This window comes from Miniopterus natalensis, chromosome 13, assembly GCF_054644295.1.
Source record: "Miniopterus natalensis isolate mMinNat1 chromosome 13, mMinNat1.hap1, whole genome shotgun sequence".
Taxonomy (NCBI): Eukaryota; Metazoa; Chordata; class Mammalia; order Chiroptera; family Miniopteridae; genus Miniopterus; species Miniopterus natalensis.
Window position 1 is genome coordinate 26,295,885 of NC_142093.1, and position 15,247 is coordinate 26,311,131.

The following is a 15,247-nucleotide window of genomic DNA, read 5'->3' on the forward strand; positions in this document are numbered from 1 at the left end:
TGATAAACAGGCAAGATAACACAGGGTGGGGCAAAAGCTGGCTTACAGTTGTGAGTACGAGAAACACAGAGTTTATTCTTGTATTATTATTTGTTAATTATTGTATTATTTTCCATAGGGACAACTGTAAACCTGCCCTGTAGTTAAGAATATTTATAAGCATGAATAATAAACTCACATTTTATGTAAAAGCATACGTAAAAGGGGACAAACTGTTGAAAACCGTTCTTAGTTATAAAAGCGGAAATCAGCTTCACGATTTGTTCTGCTATTTATAACCTGTTCATCTCCACTCTTTTTTTTCCCATCCAATTTTTCTTGGCTACTCCGCTTCAGAAGATTAGCTTACAAGGTGAGAAGAAACATGAAGTGAGGGTGAGATTTAGAACAAGTGAATTTGGTTTCAAGCTGTAAATTACTGTAGAAGTTTAAGTGACTGGGCAGTAAGGGAGTAGAAAATGCTCTGCTGTAATGGGAAATGTTTTTGCCTGGCCAGAGGAAACCAATGTTCACGCGCTAGCTTTGCAACTAACTAGCTGGAAAGCTGGGCCAAACAATGGATTTATCGGGTCTCAATGTGGCTCTTATGCAAAATAAAGGAATGGACTAAATGGCCACTAAGGTTCCTTTTTGAATAAAATTTTTGAAGTTACTGCTTGAAATAATTTTTAGTTAAATGTCAATTTTATCTAGCCATAATTCTGATTTACCTCTCACTGCAGAAGAGAATCAGATCCCACAAACTTAAACATTTACTTGTCAAATTCATAGTCTATTAACAAAATCAAACTCAATTAAAAATGGAAATTTGGAATAATGGGATTATGAGTCCTTCCTTCCTTCCTTCCTTCCTTCCTTCCTTCCTTCCTTCCTTCCTTCCTTCCTTCTTTCCTTCCTTCCTTCCTTCCTTCCTTCCTCTTTCCTAATTTTCTGTGTCTTTAAAAAAAAGTTCATATTAAGTTTATAATAGTAACTAAAATAAACTTTATTTTAAAATAAAACAAAAATACACTCAAAATATTGTTTTCTGCTTATTACCATATGTTTTCTTTTTACTTGGGTTCACTCATGAGCCGGGGTGAAGCAATAAATCTTGGAATGAAATGTAAAAGTTTGAGCATATCTAGTGACAGGCAAGACTGACAGGAAAAGGGCACCTCATACATTCTAGATAAGGGTGTAAATTTAAACAGCCAGTTAGTAAAATAACCTGTCATTATCTTAAAAATTAAAATGCAATTAAACCAGCAATTCCAGTTATCAAAATCTATGCTGCAGAAATTCTGACCAATATGCATAAAAATATGATGATTTCCTTTATAAATTAGTTTAAAACAGTGAAATTTTTAAAAAAGTTAAATGTCCATCAATAGAGAAGGAACAAAGTAAATACAGGGTGTCCCAAAAACTGTATACATGCTTTAGCAGCTGATAGCTCAATTTTGAAAATGAAATATATTCTATTAAATGCTGCCTTTATTCAAAATATGTGTATACATTTTGGGGGAGACGCTCTAGATATTGATATGTTCAAACTAAGGGATATAAGATGTCACTACAAAAAATGGCATAGGATCCAAGATGGTGGTGGACTGAGTGGAAGCTACACTGACACTTTCCCGGGACCAATCTGGATTTACAACTAAAACATAGAGGAACCAGCCTGACAACCAACTGAAGACGAGCCGGAGAGCACCCTCATAACCAAGGAGGAAAAGTGGAGGCAACATAGAGACTGGTAGGAAGTGCAGAGGAGTGGAGGGCTGGCTGGGCTCCCACAGGCAGCAGCTGAAGGTCTAGAGGGAGATCTCAGCCGTGGGGGTTCCCACTGAGGACTCTGGGGCCTGAACCCCAGGCTGGGCTCCCCAGCCCAGAGCACCAGAACTGAGAAAGGTGCCCATATAACATCTGTCTGTGAAAAGCAGGAGGGTTTCTCTCTGCCAGGGAGAGGTGGCTGGAACTGCAGGCACCCTCTTACAGAACCAAAGCACAAAGTATCGTGTGCAGCCACTCACCTTGGGCTCCAGCAGAGGGGGAGTAGACAGGAGCTGTGAGGGGAGACTCTGGGGTTATGGGCTCTGGAGAGTGAGATTAGGGGACGTCCATCTGGATTACTGAGCTGAGTCATTCCCCGAGACTGTGGAGGACATCTTTCTGGGGCTGACAATTTTTGGTTTTTGCTGAGGGGAGAAGCAATTGCCCCACCCTTCTGGAAAGCCTCTCACCCTGCCCAGAAGAGTTTCTACAGCCTGAGGCTTCTTAAGAGACTGATAACCAGCCGCCCTACCCTCTGGAGCTTCTACAGCCTGAGGCTCATTAAGAGAATCAGCCTGCAGGCAGAGGAAGACCTCAGGGTGCTTTGAGTCTTTGCCTGATCTTCTTTGAGACCTGGGCCTTGGAAAAGCAGACTTTGGTGTACATCTTGGTTCTGTCCAAACACACCCAGCCCTAGCAGTGAAGACCTCAAGCCAAGGGTTGTTGATAGCTCCAAACAGGGTACTCAGGGCCAGTCACAAACTGCATCTCACATTGGCCTGTACCAGAGACCCTCCAAAAAGACTGAGAGTCCTAGCAGATCTACCTAATACTTAGAAACAAACCCAAAAAGGTAGCCAAAATGGGGAAACCAAAAAATAAGCTCCAAATGAAAGAACAAGAGAAGTCTCTAGAAAAAGAGCTAAATGAAAAGGAGATAAGCAATTTATCAAATATAGAGTTCAGAATATTGACTGTAAGGATGCTCAATAGCATGAAAAAAGATATGGAAACTATGAAGGAAATTAAGAATGACAGAGCAGAAATAAAGTATACATTGGAAGGAATAAACAGCAGATTAGAGGAAGCTGAGTCTCGGATCAGTGAATTAGAAGACAAAGTAGAAAAAAATCACTTAATCAGAGACCCAAAAAGAAAAAAAACAATTAAAAAATAGGACAGTGTAAGGGAGCTGTGGGACAATATGAAACATAACAATATTCACATTATAGGAGTGCCAGAGGAGGTCGAAAGTAAGTATGGGTTAGAGAACCTGTTTGAAGAAATCATGGCAGAAAACGTCCCTAACCTGGTCAAGGAAAAGTCACACAAATTCAGGAGGTAGAGAGAGTCCCAAGCAAGAAGAATCCAAAGAGGCCCATGCCCAGACACATCACAATTAAAATGCCAAGAATTCAAGACAAAGAGAGAATCTTAAAGGAAGCTAGAGAAAAAGCAATCTGTTACCTACAAAGGAGCCCCCCCATAAGGCTGTCAGCTGACTTTTCATCCGAAACTCTACATGCCAGAAGGAAATGGCAGGAAGTATACAAGGTAATGCAAAGCAAGGATCTGAAACCAAGACTACTCTATCCGGCAAGATTATCATTCAAGATAAATGGTGAAATAAAGAGCTTCCCAGACAAAAAAAGGCTAAAGTAGTTTATCACTACAAAACCAACATTACAGGAAATGTTAAAGGAACTGCTGTAATTAAAAGTAGAAATAGAGAGAATGAGAAAAATAGGCAAAAAGAAATAAAATGGCAGTTGATAAGTATCTTTCAATAATAACCTTAAATGGAACCGGATTAAATGCCCCAATAAAAAGATATAGGGTGGGTGAATGGATAAGAAAACATGACCCAAATATATGCTGTCTACAGGAGACCCAACTCAGAACAAAAGACTCACACAGGATGAGAGTGAAGGGATGGAAAAAAAATTTCCATGCAAATGGAAATGGAAAAAAAGCTGGGATAGCACTACTCATATCGGACAAAATAGACTTCAAAATGAAGACCATAACGAGAGACAAGAAAGGTCATTACATAATACTAAAGGGATCAATCCAACAAGAGGATATAGCCCTGCTAAACATATCTGCACCCAACATAGGAGCACCTAATTTTATTTAAAAAAACTTCTAGAGGACTTTGAGGGAGAGATCGACAGCAATACAGTCATACTAGGTGACTTTAACACCCCAGTGACTTCACTGAATAGGTCTTATAGACAAAAAATCAACAAGGAAACAGTGAACTTAAATGACACACTAGATCAGATGGATTTAATTGACATTTACAGAATATTCCACCCCAAAGCTGCAGAAGATACATTCTTCTCCAGTGCACATGGAACATTCTCAAAGATAGACCACATGTTAGGAAACAAAACAAGTCTCTACAAGTTCAAGAAGGTTGAAATCATATCAAGCATCTTCTTGGACCACAATGGCATGAAATTAGAAATCAACCACAATAAAAACACTAAAAAACATTCAAACAAATGAAGGCTACAAAGCATGTTTTTTAAACAATGAATGGGTTACCAAAGAGATCAAGAAAGAAATCAAAAACTTCCTGGAAACAAATGAAAATGAACACACAACAACTCCAAATCTATGGGACACAATGAAAGCAGTCCTGCAAGAGAAGTTCATAACACTAAAAGCCTACCTCAAAAAAATAAGAAAAACTTCTAATAGACTCTCTAACCCTACAACTTAAAAACTTAGAAATAGAACAAGAAAAGCCCAAAGTAAGTAGAAGAAAGGAAATAATAAAGATCAGAGCAGAAATAAATGACATAGAGACCAAAAAAATAATACAAAAGATAATGAAACCAAGAGCTGGTTCACTGAAAAGATAAACAAGATTGATGAATCTTTAGCCAGACTCATCAAGAAACAAAAAAAGAAAACCCAAATAAACAAAATCAGAAATGAAAGAGGTGAAATAACAACTGATCGAACAGAAATACAAAGGATTGTAAGAAAATGCTATGAACAACTACATGCCACCAAGCTGGACAACCTGGATGAAATGGACAAATTCCTAGAAAAATACAACCTTCCAAAACTCAATCAGGAAGAATCAGAAAACTTGAATAGGCTGATAACTTCTGATGAAACTGAAGCAGTAATCAAAGGGCTCCCAGCACACAAAAGCCCTGGCCTGGATGGCTTCACAGGGGAGTTTACCAAACATTCAAAGGAAAATTAACACCTGTCCTCAAACTATTTCAAAAATTACAAGAGGGAGGAACATTTCCAAACTCTTTTTTTTTTTTTTTAATAATAATTTACTTTTTTTTTTTTTAAATATATCTTTATTGATTTCAGAGAGAGGAAAGGAGAGAGAGAGAGAGAGATAGAAACACCAATGATGAGAGTCATTGATTGGCTGCCTCCTGCAGGCCCCCTGCTGGGGACTGAGCCCACAACCCCAGGCATGTGCCCTGACTGGGAATCGAACCCCGATCGCCTGGATCCTATGTCGATGCTCAACCGCTGAGCCACGCCCGGCCGGCCCCAAACTCTTTCTACGAGGCCAGCACTGGCCTCATTCCAAAACCAGATAAAGACACTACAAAAAAAAGAGAATTACAGGCCAATATCCCTGATGAACATAGAAGCTAAAATCCTCAACATAATATTAGCAAATAGGATCCAGCAATATATTAAAAAAATCATACACCATGACCAAGTGGAATTTATTTCAGGGATGCAAGGCTGGTACAATATTTGCAAATCAATAAACATGATACATCATATAAACAAATTGAAAGACAAAAATCACATGATCATATCAATAGATGCAGAAAAAGCATTTGATAAAATCCAACACCCATTTTGATAAAAACTCTCAGGAAAGTGGGAATAGAGGGATCATGCCTCAACATAATAAAGGCCATATATGACAAACCTACAGCCAACATCATACTCAATGGGTAAAAACTACAACCATTTCCCCTAAGAACAAGAACAAGAACAAGACAGGGGTTCCACTTTCACCACTCTTATTCAACATAGTACTGGATGTCCTAGCCACAGCCATCAGACAGTAAGAAGACATAAAAGGCATCCAAATCAGAAAAGAGGAAATAAAACTGTCATTATTTGCAGATGACATGATATTGTACCTAGAAAACCCTAAATACTCCACCAAAAAACTATTAGATTTAATAAATGAATTCAGCAAGGTAGCAGGATACAAAATTAACACCCAGAAATCGATGGCATTTTTATACACCAATAATGAACTCTCAGAAAAGAAACTAAAAAAACAATCCCATTTACCATTGCAACTAAAAAAATAATATACCTAGGAATAAACTTAACCAAAGATGTAAAAGTCCTTTACTGGGAAAACTACAGGACACTGAAAAAAGAAATAGAGGAAGATATAAAAAAATGGAAAAATATACCATGTTCATGGATTGGAAGAATTAACATCATTAAAATGTCCATACTACCCAAAGCAATCTATAAATTCAATGCAATCCCTATTAAAATACCAACAGCATATTTCACAGATCTAGAACAAATACTTCGAAAATTTATATGGAACCAAAAAACACCTCAAATAGCCACAGCAATCTTAAGAAAGAAGAACAAAGTTGGCGGGATCACAATATCAGATATCAAGTTATACTACAAAGCCACTGTAATCAAAACAGCCTGGTACTGGCACAGGAACAGACATAGATCAGTGGAACAGAACAGAGAACCCAGAAATTGACCCATGCCATTATAGTCAATTAACATTTGACAAAGGAGGCAAGAACATATAATGGAGTAAAAACAGTCTCTTCAATAAATGGTGCTGGGAAAATTGGACAGGTATATGCAAGAAAATGAAACTAGACCACCAACTTACACCATACACAAAAGTAAATTCAAAATGGATAAAAGACTTAAATGTAAGGCATGAAACCATAAAAATCCTAGAGGAAATCATAGGCAGCAAAATCTCAGACATCTCTTGTAGCAATATGTTTGCTGATACGTCTCCTAGAGGATGTGGAGAAAGGGGAACCCTAGTACACTGCTGGTGGGAATGCAGATGGGTGGAGCCACTATGGAAACCAGTATGGAGTTTCCTCAAAAAATTAAAAATGGAGCTGCCATTTGACCCAGTGATCCCACTTCTAAGAATACATCCTAAGAAATCCAAAACACCAATCACAAAGAACTTATGCACCCCTATGTTCATAGCAGCACAATTTACAATAGCTAAGATCTGGAAACAGCCCAAGTGCCCATCAGTAGATGAGTGGATAAAAAATATGTGGGACATTTACACCATGGAATACTATGCAGCTGTAAAAAAGAAGGACCTTTTATCCTTTGGGACAGCAAGGAGGGAACTAGAAAGTATTATGCTAAGTGAAATAAACCAGTCAGAGAAAGACAAGTACCACATGATCTCACTTCTATGTGGAACGTAAATAAACAAAATAAACTGATGAACAAAATGGATCCAGAGACATAGAAGCATGGAACAGACTGAGGGATCTCAGAGGGAAGGTGGGGAGGGGGGAGTGGGCAGGGAGAGATTAACCAAAGAACTTATATGTTTATAAGCATAACCCATGGACACAGACATTGATCTAGAAAAGGCCTGGGGGTGGGGTGGATGCAGGGTAAAGGGGATCAATGGGGGTAAAAAGGGGACATCTGTAATATTTCAACAATAAAGAAAGAAAAAAATGGCATAGAAAAAGTTCTCAGGTTTTTTAAGTCAGTAACTGTTGAAAAATGATCTTGTTTATGTAAAAAAGAATCTCCACATTTATTTTATATGCATAAATATATTTATAGATGTATTGATGCATCAGAAAATACCTGGGAAATTTTTAACACCAAATTATTTTAGTGGTTACCATGAAGGAGGCAGTGAACTGGTGAGGGAGTGTATGGCAAATGAAAACTTTTTAGTTATGTACTTTTTGAATTGCCTGAACATTCTCACCAAAAGCACATATTTATATGTTACATACATGCCATGTAGTAAGCCTATGCACATACACATACAGCAATATATGCATACATATAAATTTTTAAAAAATAGACTTCCCTGAAAAAAATTAAATATACAGATAACATGTTAATAAAATGATCATACACAATGGTCGGAAATATTAAACATCAATTAATTGTCATATTTTGTAGCAAAATACGTCAAGACATTGGTATAGGGAAAGCTTGGGGGTGGGATGGAAGTGAGGTGGAAGCGATCAATGGAGATAAAAAGGCGACATCTGTAATATTCTTAAAAATAATAAAATAAAATAAAATAAAATAAAATAAAATAAAATAAAAGAGGTGGGGTCCAGTCCCCTCCCCTGGTTAAAAAAAATATATACTATTTTGCAGAAGGTCCCAGATTTCCATTCAGCACTCCACAGAGAGGGTCACTGTGGCTGGGTGGGGGTCAAATAACAGCCTATTTCCTGAGGGTGCAACTGACATCATAGTCCAGGGACTGCCTCTGAGCCTGATGGGCCCAGAAAGGAGATTTGGTAGATTTAGAGAACAAGGTTCCACCTCTCAGAGCTCAATTGATATTTACCAAGCCCACAAAACCTATGTATAAAATGAGGATGCCAAGTAATTAAGTCTCTATGAGAAATTAACTCACAGGATATGGAATGCTTCCTCTGTTGCTCTGCCAATATGAGATGCCAATTTATAACCCAATGCTTACTTATGTATTTATGAAGGGAAATTTAATTGCTACAGGAACCTGAATACTCATATCTATATAGCTGGTCTATTTTGTCCCTCAACTGCAAACAGACTTACAATGAGAGCTAAAACTCAATCAAAAAAGTAGGGAACATGCATCTGAACAAGGAGAGTACACAGGTAAGGCAATATGTAGCAATATTAGCCTAGGCTGGTCTGGCACCATCCCTCATCTTAATTAAGATGACTTGTCTCCTGTCTCTACAGTGAGGGTAAAGTAGTCAAGGCCTCCAGGCAGTTCTTAGACGAGTAGTGTCAATATTTGTCTATGTGACTTTCTTTTCTATAAACGAGTTAATATATTGAGTCCTACAAGCCTGGGAGCTTCACTAAGGCCTCTGCAAAGCTCTGCTTTGATTCTCAGGTGCTGTTTTCATAACTCTCAGAGAATAAATGTTGTTACTTAGATAATTTTGAGCAAAAAGACTTTATGATGTCATTTAAACAAATAGCCTAAATATTTATGTTTCTATTGTAATCGAAGCTATATAAAATACATGCACATGTTAACAAAGACTGGAGGGAAAGATCTGCAAAACTGAAAATGGTTTAAGCAGGGGAAGACAATAGATGACTTTTTTTCGTTTTAAATATGTTCAGAATAAGTACATAAATACAAGCATCAATTAAGAAAATTTAATATAGCAATTTTATGCAAAATTGAGTCCATCTACTCATCAGAATAGTCAAATAATGAACACATTATTTATAAGGTTTGTCAGCCTCTCCACTGATGGAGAGTAGTTTATGGACATGAATATAAATTAGAGTATTATAAATTTACTTAAAATGATTTCAAAATATGCAATAGGCTACTAGGTAGAGGCATGGGAGGAATGCACATAGTCAGAGGGCAAGTTCAAATCAGGATCTAAACAGAGAAATTGTCTAACAGTTGTTCAAGTGGCAACGTCTGCGAGTGGTGATTCATGAATGGTATACACAGAAATCAGTGCTGGTAATAGATAGCTAAAATGTGCTGTTCACATCAAACAGTGATTAGTACAAACCTCTAATTATGTGCTCTAGAGAGAGCCTTGTGACTTTCCCACTGTAATTTCTAGTTCTTAAACTGGAACTCTATGACTTCAATTCAAATCTCAATGGCTTCTTAGCTGTTAAATGTAGGCTTACCCATGAATAACCGCTGATACAATCTGCTGTACCCTGCTGTACACAAGCAGATTTTGACAAGAATAATGAGTTTTCTCTTTGATTTCAATGTGTAATGATGGTTTGCAAAAAAATGACTGGCAGTTGGCTATGAAAATACTCGAGAGGATACTCTTGACTGAGCCAAAGAGCTTAACACAAATTTAAACAATATTCATGCCCCAGAAAACAGTCATTAACCTCATCCTAATTTTATCACAATTCATACTTTAGCTAAATACCTGGGCAGTTGTTTTGTGTTGAGTTTGAGAGCAAAAGAGAGGGAAAGGGTAACCCTGGAAAGGAAGGAGGGGCTGCTAAGGAAATGTGAGTCCTGCAAAGTTTGCAGAGTAAAGAGCCTCTTCAACCATATTTATTAACTCAGCAACTTAGGGCTTTTGTTCTGTTAAGTAGCCAAGCTACTCATGGAGGATATCCACCTTTTGCGGCACTCAAGTCATACACTCTGATCTACAAAATCATACCTGAACCTTGTATGATCGCACCTTTGCCAGTGTAGTGCAGAATATGAAAATGCTATTCATGGCTCAGCCCACTTGGCCTACCATGGCACTGGTAATAGACTAAGCATTCAATGAAAGGAGCTACATTGTACAGAGAGAACAGCTGTGGCCAAATAATATTAGTCAAAGTGAGGGAATTAAAGTGCTCCTTTCCCATGTGACAGAATAGAAGCAGGGACATATAACTCAATACTATTAATTGTTTTGAAAATGAGTTCTACAGAAGTGTTCAGATGAAGGCCGTGTTTTACATCAAACAAGGGGCTCATATGCCAATCGTTTCTTGAACAAAGGACTGAAGAGCAAATCATCAGAAAGATGAACATTCTGGCATGCTTACTGGTATATCCCGGTCCCCATGATGAATTTTCTTTCCACCTACATGTTTGCTAAATGGCATAGGATCTCATGAACAAGTGCGATAGCAGTCCTGTTCTCGTAAAAGCTCGTCATTTATGTGCCAGGCCTACCACCATTCCCTAACAATTGTTTAACTTCCTCACCGCAATTTTTTTAAGATATCTGGGCTTGGAGGATGGTATTGTATCCTTAAAAGGGCAGGACCTATTATCCTATAGTATAGTGTGTAAACTGATTTAAGAAAGTAGTATAATTCCTTTAAAAAAGGTACATTTACAACCAAAAGATTGCTATTACTCTTTAAATGTAAGGATGATACTACTATTTAAAAATATTAGGGGTGGGTTGCTACTGAGCCGTTCACATGTTTTTATTCTTTATTTTTTCTTTCTTGTAACAAGTATTTATTGAGCAACTGTTATTGCACAACAAAGCACAGGGACCTGTGGGTATAAACATAAGTAAGAAACTGCATTTCATACATGGGTTTCCTTTATAAACTGTTTGGGGAGCATTTTTTAAAAAATCAGTCTATCCACCAAATACAGTTTTAATCCTATCTCCAACGAAGATAACCAACATTTATTAGCATAAAATTAATGGCCATGGCTCTTATTCCTACTTACTTTAGTATGGTCAATAGGAGAAAGAATATCTCTTAGGTCTGGGCTCCCTCTACTTTAATAACAGAAAAAATATCGCTCAGTAAATGTTTTAAAATATACTAAGGGGTATCCCAGGCAAGTCATAGATACGACCTTCATCGTTCATGAGTCAGAAAGCAGCCCACACTGCCCTCTTGTCATGGCAATACCATTATATTAAGGGTAATTTTCATATAGCCTCTGAATATAACTGATGTGAAAAGTGAGTAAAATAAATTAGTCCTTGAAATTCTATGTTTCCTAGTTTTAAAACTGAGCTACAAATGTTCTTATTTCACCAGCTTAACACAAAAATATCCTTTGAGTAAAACAAAAGCTAGTATAGCTATTCGTTCAATCTTTTCAACTCTGCTTTATACCAAACCAATGTAGTGTGTAAATATAGAACTTAATTAAAATACTATATATAAAATATTAACAGCTATAGTTATTAAAATTACATTAAACTCCCTTGAGCTTGGCCAACAGAATATGAGCTTTTTTCTTTTTCAATTTAGTAAAAAGCTGAACTTGGTTTCGTGAGTAAGCTTTGATTTTTATATTGTTTGTTACAGTTCACTAATCTGAAATTGTAATCACATAAAAGTACTTTGCCATGAAAACAACATCAAGCATAGTGACTTAATTTTTCCATTGGATTCCAACAAAAGTCTCATGTTTATTTGTTTTCTTTCTTAACACTCTTTAAAGGCAACTCTCTCTCCTTCCCATCTAGCATTGAACTTTGTAAATTATAGTAGATATTCTTTGCTTTGACCGTTTTCAGTGAGGGTATAAACAGGACAGTTAATAAATTATTGGTAATCTGAATGAATTAAAGAATTTTAAACAGAAGAAGTAGATTTTATTCTGCTTGTGGATTAAGGTATTTATCTGATCCTGATTGTAATAGGTCATCCAAAGAACTTGGGGAAACTAATTAGATTACATCAACACTTCCAAGACTGGAAAGAGTCAGATGGTTACTAGACTTATCATGGTGATCACTTCATAAGGTATATAAATTTAAGTCACTATGTTGTATACCTAAAACTATTATAATATTGTATATCAACTGTAACTCAAAATACATTTTAAAAAAGACAGGAAAGAAATATCCAGATATTTATCCATAAATAATCATTACCAAATACATAATGGGTGGTTTTATTTTCCTTTTTATATTCTTTTGCATTTCCTAAAATTTTGACATTGACTCATATAATTAGAAAATTATATTTCTAGTTATATTTCTTCATATAATTAGAAAATACCTCATTCCTAGGTGAATGAAATACAACTGATCCGAAGTGTGGTATTCTTTATTTCTCTGAACTTCCAAAAGATGTCCACTTAATCTGATCAGTTATACTTTAGATTGTAATAAAGTCTGACTAAAAACATACATATTCTCAGAAATCCCAATTTCAAATTTTTATTCTAGAAGCACTTTAAGTCAAACGATAATATCCACAAGTCAGTATTCCAAAACACAAGGTTAGCCCCTGAGCCCATCCTCTTTTACACCTTCCGTGTCAAAGCTCCTAAGCAGCAAACTAACTGCTAACTCTGGTAGAAACAGGCTGGGGGGAGCCAAAGGGAGGCACTCTATTGCTCTACTTCTGTTTTCCCACCAATGTACTCTTCTCAGCTTAAATCAGAAAAACAAAGAGGAATCCAATTACTAATGGAACCAGTATAGTAGAACAGTCAAAAAAAATATTTTGCTGTCTACTATCATCTAAGACACTCGAGAAAAAACGATACCATAGCAAAAACTGCCCAGGATCGTAACTAACCGTGCTTGTGGACTTCCTTACCAAAATGAAAGAGTGACAACATACAGAGAGCAAGTCTCCAGAGAGTGAGGAATCAGAAACGGAGTCTCCGAGATACCTGGGGGTCAGAGCAATGAGTTCTGACCTTCCTTCAATTCTCCTCCCTCACCCTCAGCTCCCTCCTAATTTTCATACATTCTATTTCTTTATTTTATTGGGCAAAAAATATATTTCTAGGAAGGTAACACAATCTTCTTGACTGATAAACAGGAAAACGAGGCATAAATAATAGTGAGATCAGAAACTGTTCCATTGCAGAGAAGTAAACAAGTGACAAGCAAGTCTGTGGAAAGGGTATGAGAAAAAGAGTTCCCTCCCAGGAAGGAAAGCTACTGGAAAGGTATTCGTTTTGCCAGTGTCCCTGAAACTCAACTATATTAATAAAAGTGTCTTTGATAGCCTAGCCCCAACTTGGATAAAAAGTGTGCTGTATTAAACTAAGAATTTTATGTGTAGATAATTAATTTTTCCCCCATATTTTACATTTGCCTTTTCAAGCACCTCCAAGCACCCAATAATATAAGAGATCATTGGTAATGCCAGAACACTACATTTTGCCATTTGTAAATTCAAAATAAAATTTCTTGCAACACTTGGCATGTGATTATCCAATAAATATGCACTTAAGAAGCCATTTGAGCATTTGGGGTTTGATGCCCAAATGATGATTAATTAGCTCCTTCTGATTCTTAGAGGATGTTAAACAGGAATAGTAACAGATAATTTCCTTTACCCTAAAGACAGAAATGCAGAAAATGTTTACCACGTCTCAGTTTTAATTCCTTAGGAACAGAGAGGGGCGCGTGGGGCGTTGCAGCAGATACGCGGCATGTTAAACAGATAGGTTACCTGACCGGCCGTCTCTCTGGAAGTCCACGTGGTACCATTCTCCGTCATTCACCTTCTTCTGCAGGGCTTTGATTTTTATTGTACCTGACCCCATGTCTAGAAGGAGGTAGAGGTGGCCGTCCAGCATCTCGATGGCAAAGAAGTCAACCTTGATCATCTGTGGGTGCTTGGCATCTTTCTGGTGTCGCGGCTTGCCGTGGCTAAATAAGATGAGGCCATTTGGCTCTGTTGTGCGGAAATCAAAGGATATGGAGCCCGTTTTCTTTGCATTCCATTTAGGCAAAGAGATGAAAGACTCTGGGGTTTCAAAGGTGATTGGGTCCAAAGTTGCAACATTCTCACATTTAAACGCCACTACTCCATGGATCTTCATCTTAGGGTCTCCTTGCTTGGCAAGTCGAGATAATTCCAGCCTTACATCATTATTTTTATATACAACCTGTAGGCAGAGGATAGCAGTGAGAAACCAGGCTCACATTTTAATATTTAGAAAGTGTCTTCATCAGCTCACACAACTGGCAAGTAGATCATGGAAAGGCACACAACGTCTAGTTTCTTTTGATGTATGACAGCTTTTTCAGCCAAATAAAATTCAAGTACCAATTCAATGAACAGTAACCATTCCAATCTAATGTCATTTAAATAATGTGCACACACACGTGTGCACACAGACACACATACACACAAGCTGTCTAGAGTTAACTCAAATAATTTGAATAAATTGGCAGAGAGCTTATATTTCAAGTAGGTGTAGACTTGACCTTATAAAAGCCATTTGCTTTTGTTAGTTGGCTATCATACTTTGTTTATTAAATATAAGTATTGAGGTTCTTCAGATTTCTCATGACTTAAAGTATTTGAAATTAGATACTCTTGTATAACAGTCTCTTAAAATATAGGATCTCTTCTATGGTCTAGATACCCATGGTAATATAGAGGGTAGGAAAAAAGTGGGTTTACAATTGTAAGTGAAACACAGAGTTTATTCTTATATTCTTATTTATTAATAATTGAATTATTTTCCATATGAACAACTGTAAACCTATGTTTTTCCTACCCTTTATATATTATTTATAGGCTAATCACACTTTGAGGAAGAAAACATCCTAAATTTTCTCATACAAATCATAAAATACAACTAAGATGCAGACGCTATATCTTGCCCTGCCCTACATTAATAACTGTTTGAATAATGTTACGTAACTCTGGAACATGGTGTTTACTCTGCATCCATTCAACCTGTACTACTGGCATTCATTTCACTTTGAATGTAACAGATGTGGAGCAAAGTTTGTCCTGTACTCTCATTTCCCAAGGCACTTCATCTAAAGTGGCGGGTGGTTCCGATTGCTGGCCCGAGGGCTTATGGGGACTC

At 37.1% G+C, this 15,247-nt stretch overlaps 1 protein-coding gene across 9 annotated transcripts in view; it reads right to left on the reverse strand.

Moving 5' to 3' along the window:
- The window catches only part of NRXN1 (neurexin 1), a 916,310-nt gene that overhangs the window by 507,456 nt on the left and 393,607 nt on the right, over positions 1-15,247 (reverse strand). For all 9 annotated transcript variants that reach the window (XM_087823555.1, XM_087823549.1, XM_087823546.1 and 6 more), the window contains one exon: positions 13,873-14,311. In XM_087823555.1, the coding sequence (XP_087679681.1) occupies positions 13,873-14,311 (439 nt within the window). The remainder of the gene's footprint in view (positions 1-13,872; positions 14,312-15,247) is intronic.